A 20,453-nucleotide genomic window follows, 5' to 3' on the forward strand; every position below is an offset into this window, starting at 1 on the left:
CTGGCAGCGCAGTCCAAAAGGGCCTGTTCTGTACTGTATCCCAATAAATAAATAATACGGTAAAAATAATAGACAATAGACAATAGGTGCAGGAGTAGGCCATTCGGCCCTTCAAGCCATCACCGCCATTCAATGTGATCATGGTTGATCATCCACAATCAGTACCCCGTTCCTGCCTTCTCCCCATATCCCTTGACTCCACTATCTTTAAGAGATCTATCTAACTCTTTCTTGAAAGCATCCAGAGAATTGGTCTCCACTGCCTTCTGAGGCAGAGCATTCCACAGATCCACCACTCACTGGGTGAAAAAGTTTTTCCTCAAATCCGTTCTAAATGGCCTACCCCTTATTCTTAAACTGTGGCCTCTGGTTCTGGACTCCCCCAACATCGGGAACATGGTTCCTGCCTCTAGCGTGTCCAATCCCTTAATAATTTTATATGTTTCAATCAGATCCCCTCTCATCCTTCTAAATTCCAGTGTATACAAGCCCAGTCGCTCCAATCTTTCAACATATGACAGTCTCGCCATCCTGGGAATTAACCTCGTGAACCTACGCTACACTCCCTCAATAGCAAGAATCTCCTTCCTCAAATTTGGAGACAAAAACTGAACACAATACTCCAGGTGTGGTCTCATCAGGGCCCTGTACAACTGCAGCAGGACCTCTTTGCTCCTATACACAACTCCCCTCGTTATGAAGGCCAACATGCCTTTAGTTTTCTAAATCAGCCATGATGGAATGGTGGAACAGACTTGATAGACCAAATGGTCTAATTCTGCTGCTGTGTTTTGTGGTCTAATAGCTTATTCCTTTTTAACCTCTAACCAAACCACTCGGTGATAAGCATGTCCCCTCTTGCTTTGCAGCTGTGATCAAGGAGCGTGCGCCCCCCCCCCCCCCCCCGGAAGGATGAGCAGCACGATGTCGACGGGCACTGATTACGACAGCATTGAAATCCAGCAGCAGTACAACGACATCAACAACCGGTGGGATGCCGGCGAGGAGGAGTGGGACAACGAGAACAGCTCGGCCCGACTCTTCGAGCGCTCACGTATCAAAGCCCTGGCAGGTAGGCAGATTTACTCTGGTCCGGCGACCAGCCGATGTGGGTTTAAACGGCAGCCGGGGAGTAAAATAAATCGGTCATTCGGTAATGGTGATCGTACTGTAGAGACACACCTGGTTCACTAGGAGGTAAATCATCTGTGTGACCCTCATGTGACTCCAGATCCAACAGATCCTGCCCTTAGAAATGGCCAGTATGATATCTCATAGTGAAAACTAGGGATGGGTAATGTCTTTCGTGATTCCTGTATCCTGTGAATCAATTAAAAGAAGTTTATTTTTCATGGCATGTTTTGTTGAAGTTGTGTGAGGCATTGGTGAGGCCTGGTTTGGAGTAGTGTGTGCAGTTTTGGTCACCTACCAACAGGAAAGATATAAATAAGGTTGAAAGAGTGCAGAGAAAACTTATAAGGATGTTGCTGGGTCTGGAGGAAATATTGAATAGGTTAGGACTTTATTCCTTAGAACGTGGAAGATTAAGAGGAGGTTTGATAGAGGTGTACAAAATTATGAGTGGTATAAATAGGGTAAATGCAAGCAGGCATTTTCCACTGAGATTGGGTGGGACTACATCTGAAGATCATGGGTTAAGGGTGAGAGGTGAAAAGTTTAAGGGGAACTTGAGTTGAAGCTTCTTCGCCTGGAAGGTGGTGAGAGTGTGGAGCGAGCTGCCAGCACAAGAGATGCATGCGAGCTCGATTTTAAGGGAAGTTTGCATTGGTACATGGAGGGCTGTGGTCCCAGTGAAGCTCAGTGGAAATCGGCAATTTAAATGTTTGCAGAATGGACTAGATGGGCCAAAGGGCCTGTTTCTGTGCCGTACTTTTCTATGGCTCCAAGTTAATTCTGTATTTCCTGGTTCTGTCAAACTAGACAGCGTGAGGTGCTGTTGGACGGCAGTGTACTGTTGAAGGGGAAACCTAAATTCATTCTCAATCTTCAATTTCCAGTGGGTTTCTCTAGCGGACATCTTAAACTAACTGTGCGTTCCCTGTCCAGGCGCCAAGGGCAAATGCAGGAGCCTCATGCCTGGTTGGGTAGAGGGCATGGCAACACAGGGGAGGTTAAAGAGAGGATGGACTCTGTGGTGGGTCATGGTGTGGGTGGAGGGGCCTTTTCTCAATGACATGCACAAATCCTTCCCGACCACGCCCAGTTCAAAATCCATTCACGAAGCCCTGCTGAGCACCCACCATCATGGGGAGAAGGGACAAGTTTCAGTTAGAAATATTGTGACTTTTGTCCTGTGGTTCTGCTTCCTGATCTCGTTACATTGCTTTCCTTTATATTTCGGGCCGATTCAGGCATTGACGTTGCCTTGAAGGTTTGCTGCCATCTTTTGCTGTATTTGGGGGGAGGAAAAGGACGCGTTTGTTTGATGCAAGGTGTTGTGGCTGTGAATGAAGTCACCGGAGAGATTCTGAATCTGGTGGATGTCGAAGTCTTCATAAAAGCAAGGATGTAATGTTGAGGCTTTATAAAGCACCAGTGAGGCCTCACTTGCAGTATTGTGAGCAGTCTTGGGCCCCTCGTCTGAGAAGGACTTGCTGATATTGCAGGGGGTTCAAGGGAGGTTCACAGAAAACAACACTGGGATTGAAAGGCTTATCATATGAGGAGCGTCTGATGTCACTGGCTCACTGGAAGAATGAAAGGGGCGGGGGAATCTCATTGAAGCCTATCAGACGTTGAAAGGCCCCGATGGAATGGATGTGGCATTAATGCAGAATTCTGTGTTTTCACCCATTCTTTCTCGTTTTTTGTGTGCGAGGGAGGGGTGTTTGGAGGTCAGCGTTCTTGTTGAGTTTCTTGGGGGGGGGGGGTCGACATTCTTGTCGCTTTTCATTGTGTTTGCTGTTCCTTCCTGAACTGACTGCCGTGGTTTTCTTTGTTCCGTGGCTGTCTGGAGAAGGAGAGTCTCAGAGTTGTATTCTGCATACGTACTTCGATAATAAATGAACCTCTGAAACTTTGAGCATTCGCCCGGGGAGGACTTACAAGTTTGTCTTTGCCACGTGGGAGGAAGCTTTGGGGGATGACGCACTCGCGGGGAGGATGTTCAAATTCCATACCGTATCGGACGTCAGGATCGAGACCAGGTCACCGAGCTGTCCAAACGCTGTCAACATTTAACCCTTTCCCTCACGTTTGATGGAACGGACCGTTTTGATTCCGACCCTTTTCCCAACTGTTGCCCCTCCTCTGAGAACAGTCTTCAGCCTCGAGCAAGGTGTAAGCACCCTGATTCATCCCATCTTTCTCTGGAAGCAGGGGTTCCCAACCTGGGCCCCACAGACCCCTCGGTTAATGGTAGGGGTCCGTGGCATAGAACTCCGGGTCTAGAGATTCTGAAGGACTTGAGCTTCATCACTGGGCAGGACCCTTCACTGGGGTCTTCCTGCTTTGTCTGTGACAGCCACTCGAGACAGAGTGGTTTAATGAGAGGCAAGTGCCAAGGGTTTCTCACGCCTGACCATTGGACAAGCTGAAGTTTTACTGAAGTGATCTTTACTTAACAGCATCAACTACGATCGTTTGAGCTCTCCTGGCATAGGAGCCATGCATCCGCTTTCTATCTGCACTGTTATTCTATGTCACGTGTTTATTATGGTAGCTAGTTACTTGGGTGGGGGTGTGGTTAAAGCAAGGGGAATAAGTTAGGTGTTCATGCTTTATAGAACCATAATCATAGAACATTACATTACAATACAGAAACAGGCCTTTTGGCCCTTCTTGGCTGTGCTGAACCATTTTTCTGCCTCGTCCCACTGACCTGCGCCTCATCCCTCCAAACCCCTGGTTAGTTTGGAGCTGGGGACTGCATTTATTAAACACAAAGTACACTGCAGATGCTGCGGCCCAGTCAACACGTACAACACGCTGGAGGAACTCAGCAGGTCGGGCAGCATCCGTGGAAACGACCGGTCAACATTTGCCACAGCTCGTTTCCACGGATGCTGCCCGACCTGCTGAGTTCCTCCAGCGCGTTGTACGTGTTGATTAAGTCTGTTTAATATTGCTCGTTTTCGTTTCGTCATTTTGAGGTTGAATGTTTTGCTAGTTGCCAATAGAGGATCAAACGCATTTCTTTAACTTTTTGAACATTATTATTCAATTGGATCAAAGGGCACGTCAAACAGAATAAGTTCACTTTTATCCTAATTTATTTTGTAGCCTGATATTTTCCCATATTTTCCCAATATTATTTTTATTAGGTGATATTGAAGGGATAAAACCGAAACCCAAATTGAATAAATATCAGAAAGAATTCATAAAAATTGCATTGGCAGTAGCCAAAAAGGCTATTGCAGTTACTTGGAAATCGGATTCATACTTATATAGATCGTTGGAAGAATGAAATTTTCAGCTTTATTCCACTTGAAAAAATTACTTATAATTTAAGAGATAAATATGAAACATTTCTGAAAATTTGGTGCCCTTATTTACAAAAGACAGGATTAAATATATAGGTGCTCCGAAGATAAAAGTATTGGTTATTTGGGGAAAGAAATAAATATATATATACTAAAGCTATTATGAACTCCGTGGAGCATGTGGGGATCTTCTGATATCCAGGCATTCATTCATTCTCTCTCTCTCCCCCCTCTCTCTCCCCCCTCATTCTCCCCCTCTCTCCCTCTCCCCCTCTCTCTCCCTCTCTCCCCCTTTCTCTCCCCCCCCTCTCTCTCTCCTCTTTCTCCTCTTTCTTTTTTCTTTCTATAGGATATGTTAGGGGGGAGGGATTAAGGGGAGGGGGAGAGGGTTGTTAATTTTTTTTCTTTCTTTCTGTAATCATTTGAAAACTCAATAAAAATTTTTTTTTAAAAAATGGATAAGTTCTTGTGCTTGGGTTTCTAACTTGTTCGAGTAGCTACTACACTCGGTAAGCTTCGCTCAAAATCCCAGAGAAACGTATCTCTGGGATAAAGTCTTGCCGATCAAGACAGCTTAGTGCATGCTTTAGTTAGGAACAGTCTTGTGTGTTTGTAAGGAGTTGTTTGCTTGATGGGGGGGGGGTGTGATTTTAAAAAAGCTGAAGCAAGCTTTTCGTTTTCCTGTCTGTTCTCTGAACTGACTCAGTAACGGTATGCTTCATCTGTGCAAAGCAAGACCTCGAATTCTGCGGAGAGCCGTGCGCGAGTGGAAACGCAGCCTCTCTGTATCCACAAGACGATCTGCGATAGCCACACTGATTCATGGCCGTTGCATTCACGTGGACAGGCTTTTGGTGATGTTATCTCTGAGCAGCTTGAAGCTCTGAACCTCACCGCTGTTGGTGTAAACAGGAGTGTCTGCGCTGACCCACTTCCTGAAGCCAGTGACCAGCTCTTCTGTTTGCTCAGAGCTGATAGCTCCAACGTGACTGGAGGGCCAGTCAGTGGTTCATGAGAATGCAGAAAATTACAACTTAAACTGATGCCACTGCTGCAGAAAGAATTAAGATTCACTTCAGAACGTTTGGACAGCGTAGAGTGCAGATTGGCAACAGGAGTAGGCAGACATGTTGTTACCTCCAGCTCAGCCTTGGATTCAGACAGACAGACAGACTTTATTGATCCCGAGAGAAAGTGGGTTTCGTTACAGCCGCACCGACCAAGAACAGTGTAGAAATATAGCAATATAAATAATTAAATAATAATAAGTAAATTATGCTAAGTGGACCAGGACCAGCCTATTGGCTCAGGGTGTCTGACACTCCGAGGGAGGAGTTATAAAGTTTGATGGCCACAGGTAGGAATGACTTCCTGTGACGCTCAGTGTTGCATCTCGGTGGAATGATTCAGTGAGGCTTGCATAAGTAGTCACACTACAAAGGGGGAAAAAAAACACACTTAAGTACCTTCAACTATCAGGATTTCCTGCTGGCCAACCATTTTAATTCCACTGCCCGGTCCCATTGCGACATGTGTCATGATGTGGCCACTATTGTGTTGGAAGAGTAACACCTCATATTCCTTTTGGGTGCCCTCATACCCGACGGCAGGGAGATCAAATTTCTCTAACTTCCAGTTCTTTCAACCCCCACCTCTCTTTTTCCATTTCCCATTCTAGCTCCCTTCTTAACCCTTCTCCTCATCTGGCCATCACCCCCCCCCCCTCCCCCAGGTGGCCCTCCTCCTCTTCTTTCTCCTATGGTCCACTCCTCTCCTCCTCCTTCAGCCTTTTTACCTTTTCCACCTCCCACCTTCCAGTTTATACCTCCCTCCCCTTCATCCACTCACCATCCCCTCACCTACCACATTCTAGTTTGTACTCCTTGCCCTCTCCGCCCCCCCCCCCCCCAGCTTTTCATTCTGGCTTCTCCTCTCCCCCCACCATCCCGGTGAGTGGTCTCGGTTGGAAAAGTTGACAGTTTATTCCCTGCCACAGACGCTGCCTGGCCGACTGAGTTTCCAGCATTTTGTGGTGCATTCCGACACTTCATCAAAAGGGGGCAGCTTTGACCAGCCAGCGCCCATGTCACTTAGGTTTATCCCAAAGAATTACTGAGTGGAATAGATCACGGGCGTTTGCATAACATGTTTAAATTAGTCTTGTATTCTGACACTTGTGCAGCTGTGTTCCATTAGTCCAAGGATAAGCCATGTCCCTACAACGATGCCTCTGCTAACAGTCGTCAGTTCTATTTTCGCTCATTTCAGCTCTTATTTTAAAAATTGAGGAATCGATTGCTTCTGCTGACAGAAAAATTTCTGCTCTTCAGTCTAGTGAGGAGTTTCTTTCTATGCCTGTGAGTTCAGAGGGCACAGCCTCGGGAATAGCAGGACGCCCCTTCAGAACAGAGATGAGGAGTCCCTTTCGCCAGAGGGTGGTGAGTCTGTGGAATTCCTCGCCACAGGCGGCTGTGGGGGCCAAGTCGTTGGAGAGGAATAGACAGTCGATGTTTCAGGCTGGAAAGGGGGAAGAAGCCAGAATGAGAAGGTTGAAGGGGCAGTATACAATGCCGTGAAAATGTTCGGGCACCCCTGGTCAGAATGTCTGTTATTGTGAATAGCTAAACGAGTAAAAGATGAACTGATTTCCAAAAGGTGTAAAGTTAAAGATGACACATTTCTTTAATATTTTAAGCAAAGAAACTTTTTATTTCCATCCTTTACAGTTTCAAAACAACAAAAAAGGAAAAGGGCCCAAAGCAAAAATTTGGGGCACCCTGCATGGTCAGTACTCAGTAACACCCCCTTTGGCAAGTATCACAGCTTGTAAACGCTTTCTGTGGCCAGCTAAGAGTCTTTCAATTCTCTAACTATTTCTCCTTTCAGTTAGTCCTGACGAAGGGTCTCGGCCCGAAACGTCGACAGCGCTTCTCCCTATAGATGCTGCCTGGCCTGCTGTGTTCCACCAGCATTTTGTGTGTGTTGTTTTAAATGTTGGGACCACTCTCCTGAATCCTCCCGGTCAGCAGGGGGCGGTATTGAACCTGTTTTGAGTCCTGACGAAGGGTCTCGGCCCGAAACGTCGACAGAGCTTCTCCCTATAGATGCTGCCCGGCCTGCTGCGTTCCACCAGCATTTTGTGTGTGTCGCTTGTCTTTCAATTCTTGTTTGGGGGATTTTCGCCCATTCTTCCTTGCAAAAAAGCTTCTAGTTCTGTGATATTCTTGGGCCATCTTGCATGCACTGCTCTTTTGAGGTGTATCCACAGATTTTCGATGATGTTTAGGTTGGGGGACTGTGAGGGCCATGGCAAGACCTTCAGCTGGCACCTCTTGAGGTAGTCCGTAGTGGATTTTGAGGTGTGTTTAGGCTTGTGTTGCTGCCAGTGGTACAGGGAACATTTACTGGTAGAGGGAAGAATGAATTCAACTAAATACCAGCAAATTCTGGAAGCATACATCACACCGTCTGTTTTTAAAAAAAGCTGAAGATGAAAAGAGGATGGCCTCTGCAACAGGATAATGATCCTAAACACACCTCAAAATCCACAATGGACTACCTCAAGAGGCACAAGCTGAAGGTTTTGCCATGGCCCTCGCAGTCCCCTGACCTAAAAATCATCGAAAATCTGTGGATAGGCCTCAAAAGAGCAGTGCATGCAAGATGGCCCAAGAATCTCAGAGAACTGGAAGTCTTTTGCGAGGAAGAATGGGTGAAAATCCCCCAAACAAGAATTGAAAGACTCTTAGCTGGCTACAGAAAGCGTTTACAAGCTGTGATACTTGCCAAAGGGGGTGTTACTAAGTACTGACCACGCAGGGTGCCCAAACTTTTGCTTCAAGCCTTTTCCTTTTTTGTTATTTTGAAACTGTAAAAGGTGGAAATAAAAAAGTTTCCTTGTTTAAAATATTAAAGAAGTGTGTCATCTTTAACTTTATGCCTTTTGGAAGTCAGGTCATCTTTTACTCCCTTAGCTATTCACAGCAACAGAAATTTTGACCAGGGGTGCCCAAACTTTTGTACGCCCCTGTAAGCTACCAGGTATTAGAAGCCAGAAGAGTGGGTGGGTGGGTGGGGGCGAGGGCTAAAGTGAGAAGCTGGCAGGCTTACTAGGGTAAAGGACTGAGGACAGAATCTGATGGGACTCCGCCACGAAGTGACGCTGTGTCACCACATCACAGCCCCTTATCCACCGAGTACGATGACTGGTACTGATAGGCTGTTATGTGTGAGATGTGGTTTTAAATCTTTTTTTAAAATTATTACACAGAATGGGTGTATTCTGCTCAGTTGGATTGTCTCTGTTGAAGTCCATTAATTTAATGCAGATTCTCTCATTCTTGTTAAAAGCCTCGGGTCATTTGCACGGATCCACCTGGCTGTGAAACAGGCTGAACTGGTCCCGGCCGCTGTTGATGCTCCCTGCGCAGTTTAATTGCTGTTGACCAGCTCGGCATGTCGGAATGTGCACGGGCAGTATTGGGAGGCAAATTATGAAGCACACAAATTAAAATGGTCGTTCACCTCCAACTGTAAGTCAGCACATTGTGTAATAAGACACCCCAGGTATGGCAAGACTAATAAGGAAAAAAAAAATCAAAATTTTAACTTTCATTTTCTTATAATTGTGGAATCTGTCAGCCAGATTTGTTTTTGCAACACAGGTGTGTGGGTTGAGGGCCTGACTCAGCGTGACTCGAGTACATCACCAGACTTGGATTAGTGAGAGACAGCGGAGTGAGGCAGAGCATTAATGAATGTGAGGCGTGACTCGCGAGTCTGCAGGTGTTCAGAAAATTGGTGGTGTAGAGAGGGAGGAAGGTGTTTAAGGAAATGGTCTCACATAGATCAGCTGGGAAGTGTGTGGTTCAAAGGGAAATGGAGCACTTCTCTTAAGAGGGAATTGATGCATTTTGCAAAGGCAAGCAGGCAAGGTTCTAGGGAGTACTTTACGAACAGGAGGACCTTGAGATGTCAATTCATCAATCCCCGGGAGTTCTAACTTAATTCAGTTCAAGCAACACACACAAAATTCTGGCGGAACGCAGCAGGCCAGGCGGCATCTGTAGGACGAAGCACTGTCGACGTTTCAGGCCGAGACCCTTCATGAGTCCTGACGAAGGGTCTCGGCCCAAAACGTCGACTGTGCTTTGTCCTATAGATGCCGCCTGGCCTGCTGCGTTCCGCCAGAATTTTGAGCGCGAGTTACTTGAATTTCCAGCATCAGCAGATTTCCTCGTGTTTGCTTTAATTCAATTCAAGTTTAATCGTCATACAGCCAAACGAGACAGTGTTACTCTGGGGCCAAGGTGCAAAACGCAGCACGAGACATACACTTAGCACATACAAGGTAGCAAGCACATAAGCATATCAGTATGATCCGGCCACCCAAAAAAAATAGTCCAGACCCTGAGCCAATGAATGCAGCAGAAATCTGCAGTTGTCCACATTGCAGCTTGTCTTCTGCCGAGCGAACATCAGGGGGCAGCACCGACTCCAGCTTGAACGCTGCGCCACACCGCCCCCTGGTGGAGAGCACCAGCTCCGGAGCCCCTCTCCTGGAGGCTGTAAACAGGCAATATCGCGGCTTGAGGCCCAGAGTCCTTGCACACACAAGATAGCAAACACAAACAAACATATCGGTTAAAAAAAAGCCACGCGAAAAAAAATACAGTCGGCCCTCCTTATCCCAGGGTTCCGCAACTGCGGATTGGGAAAACCCGGATGTTCTCTCTCCAGCTCTTGGTGTTTGAGCATGTACAAACTCTTTTCTCTTGTCATTATTCCCTAAACAATACAATATAACAACTATTTACATAACATTTACGTTGTATTAGGTAATATAAGTAATCTAGAGATGATTTAAATTATACGGGAGGATGTGCATAAGTTACCGCGGATCGGGATTGAGAAGAAACGGAAGTTCTCTAAGTCGGAACAGGTACATCCGGTATTATTTAGCGTCAGTTAGTCAAACGTTTGTCTTAGTATATAATACATATTTTACATTTCTATGCATATAAAACACTTAAGAAACGTATGTATTTCAATAAACAAACCACTGTGTTGCTTAGTTATAATTGTAGCTTTCATTGGGGCAGGGCCTTTCACATGCTCCATTATTCTCACTTTATCCTTTAAAATTGTTCCGATCGTTGACCAACTGTAGCCTAACGCTTTTCCAGTGAACGATGGCATTTCACCACTTTCCAATCGCCTTATTATTTCCACTTTATTTTCAATTGTGATTGTTTTCCGTCAATGGAACAGAAAAACTGCGGGCGGCAGGTCCTGAGCTCCGCCAGGTCCTAAATTCCACCGCACTAAGGTAGATTAAATAAGGTCCACGGCTCTGCCGGTTCCTAAAGTCCACCACACTGAGACAGGTTAAATAAGATCTGGGGCTCTGCTGGGTCCTAAAGTCCACCACACTGAGACAGGTTAAATAAGGTCTGGGGCTCGCTGGGTCCTAAAGTCCACCACACTCAGACAGGTTAAATAAGGTCTGGGGCTCCGCTGGGTCCTAAAGTCCACCACACTGAGACAGGTTAAATAAGATCTGGGGCTCCACCGGTTCCTGAAGTCCACCACACTGAGACAGGTTAAATAAGGTCTGGGGCTCTGCTGGGTCCTAAAGTCCACCACACTGTGACAGGTTAAATAAGGTCTGGGGCTCCGCTGGGTCCTAAAGTCCACCACACTGAGACAGGTTAAATAAGGTCTGGGGCTTCGCTGGGTCCTAAAGTCCACCACACTCAGACAGGTTAAATAAGGTCTGGGGCTCCACTGGTTCCTAAAGTCCACCACACTGAGACAGGTTAAATAAAATCTGGGGCTCCGCTGGGTCCTAAAATCCACCACACTGAGACAGGTTAAATAAGGTCTGGGGCTTTGCTGGGTCCTAAAGTCCACCACACTGAGACAGGTTAAATAAGGTCTGGGGCTCCGCTGGTTCCTAAAGTCCACCACACTGAGACAGGTTAAATAAGGTCTGGGGCTCCGCTGGGTCCTAAAGTCCACCACACTGAGACAGGTTAAATAAGGTCTGGGGCTCCGCTGGGTCCTAAAGTCCACCACACTGAGACAGGTTAAGTAAGGTCTGGGGCTCCGCTGGGTCCTAATGTCCACCACACTGAGACAGGTTAAATAAGGTCTGGGGCTCCACCGGTTCCTAAAGTCCACCACACTGAGACAGGTTAAATAAGATCTGGGGCTCCGCCGGGTCCTAAAGACCACCACACTGAGACAGGTTAAATAAGGTCTGGGGCTCCGCTGGTTCCTGAAGTCCACCACACTGAGACAGGTTAAATAAGGTCTGGGGCTCCGCCGGTTCCTAAAGTCCACCACACTGAGACAGGTTAAATAAAATCTGGGGCTCCGCTGGGTCCTAAAGTCCACCACACTGAGACAGATTAAATAAGATCTGGGGCTCCGCTGGGTCCTAAAGTCCACCACACTGAGGCAGGTTAAATAAGGGACTTGAACTTCCGCGTTTTTTGGTATCTGTGGGGGGGGGGAATCCCGAAACCAATCCCCCGTGGATAAGGAGGGCCGACTGTATATATACAGACCAGATCTTGAGACCATGAATGCCGCAGAACTCTGCAGTCGACTTGTCTTCTGCTGAGCAAATACAGGAGGACAGCGCTGACTCCCGCCTCACCGCCCCCTGGATAAGATGATGAAGAAGGGAAATGGGGTGTGTCGCGCACACAAAATGCTGGAGGAACTAAGCCAGTCAGGGGCGCACTGGAATCTATCCCAGACCTCAGGTGAAGAAGCCCCCTCCCACTCCAGGGTGTTGCCTGATTTAAGAGTTGTAAGGAGAGACTGGTTCGACTGGGTTTATTTCCTCTGGAATATTTATGTTGGATCTGCTGGGAACAAAGGAAGGGTTTACATGAAGAGAGAGACGGAAAGAGAACAGGGAATTTTGTGGCAGGAATTCTAGCGTAGCTGCATCTGGTCAGTTTGAATGTACCAGAACAGCTTACTGATTGACAGGCTACACGATGGCTTGTTGGTTTCCCTGCAGGCAGCCGGCTAACAGACATTCCATAATGGATTAATAGCTTTTGCATTGCTTGCAGGGTTAGCCTTTTCCCAGCATTATGTAGGCCCTGTTTATTCCGCTGATAGAGCTAATTGATACCCGGATTTGCAATTAAAATCGGGTGACAGGAGCAAGGAGGGCTTGCTGAGATTGCTGGAGAGAGCTGAGCAACGCGCACGAAATGCCTCAGCAGGAACTCGGGCGGCATCCGTGGAAAAGAACAAACGGGCGACGTTTTGGGGCGCGACCCTTCTTCGGGACTGGAAGGGAAAGGGGGAAGCTGCCAGAATGAAAAAGGCCGGGAGCGGGGAGGGGAAGGGGGCGAGCTGGAAGGTGGCCAGGTGGATAGGAACGGTCAAGGGCAGGAGAGGAAGGAATCTGATGGGGGAGGAGGAGGGGACCCGGGGGGGGGGGGGGAAATAATCGGCAGCTGAGTCAGAGTAGTGGGGGAGAAAGGAAAGTTGGGGGTGGGATTTGTTTAACAGAAGGAGAAATCGGGTGACAGGAGCAGGGAGGGCTTGCTGAGATTGCTGGAGAGAACTGTACCATCAGTTTGGAGGGTACCTAGACGGAATATAAGGTGTTGCTCCTCCACCCTAAGGGTGGCCTTGTCTTGGCACACGAGGAGCCCGCGGACTGACCAGGCTTATTTGCATCTTTCTTTGAATTACTCCACAAGACTTTCGTTTGGGATTGACTTCAGCATAGATGGATGAGATTGGTTCGGCTCCGTGGATGAGTGACTTGCCCTGTGTGGTTGAATATTGTCCTGTACTCACTGTAATTTGGAGGAAAGGCAGATGGAATCTAGTGTCTGGTCATGCACTTCGGTAGGAGAAACAAAAGGGTAGATTATTTTCTAAACGGAGAGAAAATTCAAAAATCTGAGGTGCAAAGGGAGTTGGGAGTCCTTGTGCAGGATTCCTTAAAGGTTAATTGCAGGTTGAGTCAGTGGTGAGGAAGGCAAATGTGATGCTGGCATTAATTTCAAGAGGACTAGAATATAAAAGCAAGGATGTAACGTTGAGATTTTATGAAGCACCGGTGAGGCCTCACTTGGAGTATTGTGAGCAGTATTGCAGCCCTTATCTTAGAAAGGGTGTGGTGAAATTGGAGAGGGCAAAGGAGGAGGTTCAAGAAAATGATTCCAGGATGGAATGGATTGTCATGTGAAAAGCGTTTGATGACCTTGGGCCTGTATTCACCGGAATTCAGAAGAATGAGGGAGGTGACCGAATTGGAACCCATCGAATGCTGACAGGCCTCGATAGATTGGATGTGGAGAGGATGTTTCTTGTGGTGCAAATCTACGACCAGAGGACACAGCTTGGGAATAGGGAGGTGTCCTTGTAGAACAAACATGAGGAGGAATTTCTTTAGCCAGGGAGTGGTGAATCTGTGGACTTTTTGCCACAGGGGGCTGCGGAGGCCAAGTCATTGGGTATATTTAAGGCAGAGGTTGATAAGTTCTTGATTCGTCAGGGCATGAAGGGATACGGGGAGAGGGCAGGAGATTAGGGCTGAGAGGGAAATCGGATCAGCCATGATAAAATGGCGGAGCAGACTCGATGGGCTGAATGGCCGAATTCTGCTTCTATGTCTTATGGGCTTATGGAATAAAGAGGTGATTTAATTGAGAATTTAGAATTACAAGGAATGCATCTCATAAATTGCAGTTGTTATTATACTGCTAGCCTTGGTTAGGTGAAACTCAGAGAGGGGGAGGAGTGAGGTAAAGAGCTGGGAATTTGATAGGTGAGAGGTAAAGTGCTGGAGAAGGGAGGACAGAAGAACATAGAAGAAAGGGAAGGGAAGGAGGTGGTGGACAGGTAAAGAGATAAGTTGTGAGAAGGAAAAGAATTGGGAATGGTGAGGGGGGGGGGTGGGACAATCACCAGAAGTTGGAGAAGTCGAGGTTCACGCCATCAGGTTAGAGGCTACCCAGATGGAATATAAGGTGTTGCTCCTCCACCCTGAGTGTGGCCTCATCGTGGCGGTAGAGTAGGCCTTGGACTACTGAAGCCCTGAAACTTCCGCCACCCCTCTCCCGGCTTCACCGATCACCGGCCAATTTGTACTTCTGCCTCCCCTCCCCACCCTCTTACTCTGACTTCCTCCCCCTTCCCTTCCAGTCCTGATTTACTCTCTCCCGAAGATGCTCCCGAAGATTCCCCTGGCATTCTATGCGTGTGACACCTTGAAACCCAAACGCACCAGCTCACCCCATGGGGGGCACACGGGGTGGGGGGGGGGAAATCACACTGAACTTGACCATGGATCAGTGTAGGCAGAAGAACTGGGGCTGCGGGCTTCTGCAGGTTCCAACGCAAGCCGAAGCGATCTGGAGTCAGCACGTCGTGAACTATCACGGAGCGGGCTGGTTTAACCGGACGTATGACGAGGCATTAAATGGGAGTAGGTTGATAGAACGCTGGGGGGGGGGGTTCAGTGGTTGTAAAGTAGTCTTGTGCAGATGTGCAGATGGAAGGAGCTGGTGGCGACTGAAGAAGTACTGTTAAGTTTTTTTTTCCTCTGTTCTATGTGTTTGTCATAATTTGTTTCAAACCTCTGATTTGGTGGTGCCAGGAGATAAATTAACCTTGTGTCATGACATGACCGTGGCCATTTGATTTACTCTGATTTCTTTCACCGCTATCAGCGAATGCATCTATTACGCTATTGGAATTCTGAGATTTATGGATTCGACTGCAGTTCACCTTGGCCTCTTTCAGTTCTGTGTGTTTTTTTTTCTTGGCAAACTAGCGCTGCAACTCGATGACCTTCGTCTGGTCATGGAAAGTGCGGAGGTGATAGAGAGGAGCTATAAGCAAGTAGTCACACCGGGGCCTCGGGAGACGTATAAGTGCGTAACAGTCAGGAGGGGGAAGGGCAAGAGGCAGATACCAGAGAGTACCCAGTGGCTGTCCCCCTTAACAATAAGTACTCCTGTTTGAGTACTGTTGGGGGGGGTGAACGGTCTACCTGGGGGCAACAGTGGCCGTACCTCTGGCACAGAGTCTGGCCCTATGCCTAAGGAGGGTAGGGAAAGGAAGAAGGCGGCAGTAATAGGGGACCCTGTATTAGGGGGTCAGACAGGCGATTCTCCGGACGCGGGAAAGAAACACGGATGGTAGTTTGCCTTCCAGGTGCCAGGGTCCGGGATGTTTCTGATCGCGTCCATGATATCCTGAAGCAGGGGTTGTGGTACATATTGGTACCAATGACAGATTTCTGGATCATCGGGACCTCTTTTGGGGCAGGCGTGACCTGTAAAAAAAGGACGGGTTGCACTTGAATCCGAGGGGGTTTAAACTAGAATTGCTGGGGGTTGGAACCGAATGTAAGAGGCAGAGGAAGGGGCTGTTGGCTGACAAATAGAGAAAGCTTGGAGACAGTGCGAGAGGGAAGATAGACAGGTGATAGAGAAGGGATGTGCTCAGAGCTCAGAGTTTGAGATGTGTCTATTTTAATGCAAGAAGCATCATGAACAAAGTAGATGAGCTTAGAGCATGGATCAGTACTTGGAGCTATGATGTTGTGGCCATTACAGAGACTTGGATAGTTCAGAGGCAGGAATGGTTACTTAAAGTGCCAGGCTATAGATGTTTCAGAAAGGACGGGGAAGGAGGCAAAAGAGATGGGGGTGCTGATCAGAGATAGTGTCATGGCTGCAGAAAAGGAGGAAGTCATGGAGGGATTGTCTACTGAGTCTCTGTGGGTGGAAGTCAAGAATAGGAAATGGTCAATAACTCTACTGGGTGTTTTTTATTAGACATCGAGGATCTCTATATGTTTATAACAGGGACATCGAGGAGCAGATAGGGAGACAGATTCTGGAAAGGTGTAATAATAACAGAGTTGTTGTTGTGGGAGATTTAAATTTCCCAAATATTGATTGGCATCTCCCTAGAGATTGTAGAGAAGGGTTGTAGACGGGGTGGAATTTGTTAGGTGTGTTCAGGAAGGTTTCCTGACACAACATGTAGATAAGCTCACAAGAGGGGAGGCTGTACTTGATCTGGTATTGGGAAATGAACCTGGTCAGGTGTCAGATCTCTCAGCGGGAGAGCATTTTGGAGATAGTGATCACGATTCTATCTCCTTTACAATAGCACTGGAGAGGGATGGGAACAGACAAGTTAGTAAAGCATTTAATTGGAGTAAGGGCAAATACGAAGCTATCAGGCAGGAACTTGGAAGCATAAATTGAGAACAGATGTCCTCAGGGAAAAGTACGGCAGAAATGTGGCAAATGTTCAGGGGATATTTGCGTGGCGTTCTGCATAGGTATGTTCCAATGAGACGGGAAAGGATGGTAGGGTACAGGAACCGTGGTGTACAAAGGCTGTTGAAAATCTAGCAAAGAAGAAAAGGAAAGCTTACAAAAGGTTCAAAAAACTAGATATTGATAGAGATCTAGAAGATTATAAGGCCAGCCAGAAGGAGCTTAAGAATTAAATTAGGAGAGCCAGAAGGGGCCACGAGAAGGCCTTAGTGAGCAGTAAGAAAAACCCCAAGGCATTCTACAAGTATGTGAAGAGCACGAGGATAAGACATGAGAGAATAGGACCAATCAAGTGTGACAGTGGAAAAGTATGTATGGAACTGGAGGAGAGAGCAGAGATTCCTTATGAATACTTTGCTTCAGTATTCACTATGGAGAAGGATCTTGGCAATTGTAGGGATGCCTTACAGTGGATTGCAAAGCTTGAGCATGTAGTCATTAAGAAAGAGGATGTGCTGGAGCTCTTGGAAAGCATCAAGTTGGATCAGAATCCAAAACCGGATGAGATGTACCTCAGGCTACAGTGGGAGGCGAGGGAGATTGCTGAGCCTCTGCCGATGATCTTTCAGTCTTCAATGGGGATGGGAGAGGTTCCAGAGGATTGGAGGGTTGCAGATGTTGTTCCTTTATTCAAGAAAGGATGTAGAGATAGCCCAAGAAATTATAGACCAGTGAGTCTTACTTCAGTGGTTGGTAAGCTGATGGAAAAGATCCTGAGAGGCACGATTTATGAACATTTGGAGAGGCATAATATGATTAGGAATAGTCAGCATGTCTTTGTCAAAGGCAGGTTGTGCCTTACGAGCCTGATTGAATTTTTTGTGGATGCGACTAAACACATTGATGAAGGTAGAGCAGTAGATGTAGTGTATATGGATTTCAGCAAGGCATTTGATAAGGTACCCCATGCAAGGCTTATTGAGAAAGTAAAGAGGCATGGGATCCAAGGGGACATTGCTTTATGGATCCAGAATTGGCATGCCCACGGAAGGCAAAGAGTGGTTGTAGACGGGTCATATTCTGCACGGAGGTCAGTGACCAGTGGAGAACCTCAGGGATCTGTTCTGGTACCCTTCTCTTCATGATTTTTATAAATGACCTGGATGAGGAATTGGAAGGATAGGTTAGTAAATTTGCTGATGACACAATGGTTGGGGATAATGTGGACAGTGTGAAGGGCTGTCAGAGGTTACAACGGGACATTGATAGGATGCAAAACTGGGCTGAGAAGTGGCAGATGGAGTTCAACCCAGATAAGTGTGAACTGGTTCATTTTGTTAGGTCTAATATGATGACAGAATATAGTATTAATGGCAAGACTCTTGGCAGTGCGGAGGATCAGAGGGATCTTGGGGTCCGAGTCCATAGGACACTCAAAGCTGCTGCGCAGGTTGACTCTGTGGTTAAGAAGGCATAAGGGGCATTCATCACCTGTGGGATTGAGCTTACATAAATTGCGCGGTTAAGATGTTGCTAGTGGAGAACAAAACCCCACAGAATCTGGAAAACTAAACTAAAAGCAGAAAACTTTCTCAGATCTGAGGCCAGAGCCACAGAGTTAATGTTTCAGGCCAGTTGAACTCTTGGAATGTTCTCAGCCTGAAAGGTTGACTCCTTTGTCTTTTTCTCTCCACTCTCTTTACCCTCCTCCTCCCCCTCCCCGTCCCCCTCCCTCTTCCCCTTACCCCTCTCCTCCCCCTCCTACCCCCTTTGCTAATCTAAAGTCCATTGAGTACTGATGAAGGGTCTTGGCCCTAGACATCAACTGTCTATTCATTTCCATAGATGCTGCCTGAGTTCCTCCAGCATCTTGCCTGCAGACCTTCGCGTATTCACCCTTTCCCATCCCACACACTCACCCCCCCCGGACAGGCCTCCATCTCCAGGACAGGCCACCTCCGAACCTCCAGTCCTGGTCCCTGGGATCTTGGACCTCCAACTCTGGATTTCACCCACCCCACAATTGACCTACTGAACACTTGCAGACTTTTGAGTTCCTGATCTTCAACCCCCACGGCTGAATTGCAGGTCAGGTGCCCATTTTTCAGTTCACTGATTATTTGGGCGTTGGTTTTAATTGCCAGAGAGAGACTATTGCAGAATGAGTATGCTGGTTTCAGAATCTGCTTCCACATCCGGACCGCATGCACAAAGCAGACACCAGCTCAGATCCTGTTAATATTTGGGACAGGAGCCTGTTGGTTCAGGATATCACTTGAATGGCTTCATTGTCTAATTGGCTTGTAATCCCTCATCCTGTGACACTGCAGTAAGATACAGTTTCATCATTCCCTGCTGCAGCTTGTGTCATCATTCGAGTTAGCTATCTGCTGACCTTTGACATTTTCCTTAAATGGATGAAGAGAACAGACTGTGCCAGAGTTTTACCTGAAGCTATGAGGCTCCAGATTGGGTGGGAGACAGCTAAATCGGCAGCAGATGCGTAATGTGGCTAAAATTAAACTGTAATCAACAGTCAGTCTGAACAAGTTTGGGTGCAGGCCGTTTCGCAGGCCTGATTCTGAGAGGGTTCTTGGTTGAAACCTTGACTCCAATCAAAGTCTGCAGATGCTGGAAATCGGAAGCAGCGCACACACACAGAACTCTGGAGGAACTCAGCAGGCCAGGCAGCCTCCCTGGAGAAGAGAAACCAGGCGACGTTTTGGGGCGAGACTCTTTATCAGAACTGGGAAGGAAGAGGAGAAAGTGTCATAATAACCAGGCGGGTGGGCGGGTGGGAAGGGGAGAAGAAGTCAAGGTCCTTTCTGCACTGAGGATCCGTTGATTTTATCAAAGTATAGACTTGCACGAGCGACCAAAACCCATGAGAGTGTGCCCGCAAGTGTCACCATGCATTCTGGTGCCAACATAGCATGTCTACAATGTTCACTGGAGAGCAAATCAACAACAGAAAGACAAACCCCTTCTGTCTCTCTTTCCCACCCATCCACAATCCTCTAACCCTAGGCTCACCTCTTTGGCCTCCAGCGGGCCTGGACGCTGGGCTTCGAGTTGCCCAGCGGGCCTGGACATTGGGTTTCCACTTGCCCGGTGGACTTGCAGAGATTTGTCGACTTCTGGTTCAACCTTCTGATTCCTCAGGATCTGCCGGTCACTGAACACTCATCCTCAACCTTCAGACTCACCAATGACAGGACCCCGAACTACAGTCTCACCGATTCGTAAACCTGAGGGGTGAGTGTCTTTGGACTCCGTTCCTCTGACCCGCAACCAAGTCTGACTCCAAAGTGGTTTCAAACACTCCATGTCAGTATTTCAAGGAAGAGCAGGGTCATTCAGTCCAGTGGCCCAAGACCATTTCAATAGCAACGTATTTATTGTGATCACACTACTGTTAGTGGGAGCTGGCTGAGCGCATAACTTTTTCAATCAAGGGTAAGTACGAAAACAAAATTTCCTTTTTGTAAAGACAATTCCTATGCCACCTCAATTTCTGTTTCACTTTGCTTGCCGGTACTCCTGAAGTGCTTTACAGCCGGTGAAGTCTTGCAGGAGTTTAAGGTATGTAAGATGGCAGTCTTTTGCGCTCAGCAAGCTGCCGCGAACAGCATTGTGCGATGCCACACAAACAAAATGCCGGAGGAACTCAGCAGGTCAGGCAGCATCTGCGGAAATGAATAAACAGCCGATGTTTTGGGCGTTGTCCTGACGA

General features: G+C 47.3%; 1 protein-coding gene across 3 annotated transcripts in view; it reads left to right on the top strand.

The window, feature by feature from the left end:
* Positions 1-20,453, top strand: part of LOC132384011 (spectrin beta chain, non-erythrocytic 1-like) — a 444,742-nt gene that overhangs the window by 124,977 nt on the left and 299,312 nt on the right. The window contains exons 1-2 of one of the 3 annotated variants that reach the window (XM_059955278.1): positions 898-1,072; positions 5,179-5,200. In XM_059955278.1, coding sequence (XP_059811261.1) covers positions 913-1,072; positions 5,179-5,200 — 182 coding nt within the window. In that variant the 5' untranslated portion in view covers positions 898-912. Of the gene's footprint in view, positions 1-869; positions 1,073-5,178; positions 5,201-20,453 lie in introns of those variants that run through there. The other 2 variants (XM_059955276.1, XM_059955275.1) reach the window with 2 other exon arrangements.

This window comes from Hypanus sabinus, chromosome 31 (assembly GCF_030144855.1).
Source record: "Hypanus sabinus isolate sHypSab1 chromosome 31, sHypSab1.hap1, whole genome shotgun sequence".
Lineage (NCBI taxonomy): Eukaryota > Metazoa > Chordata > Chondrichthyes > Myliobatiformes > Dasyatidae > Hypanus > Hypanus sabinus.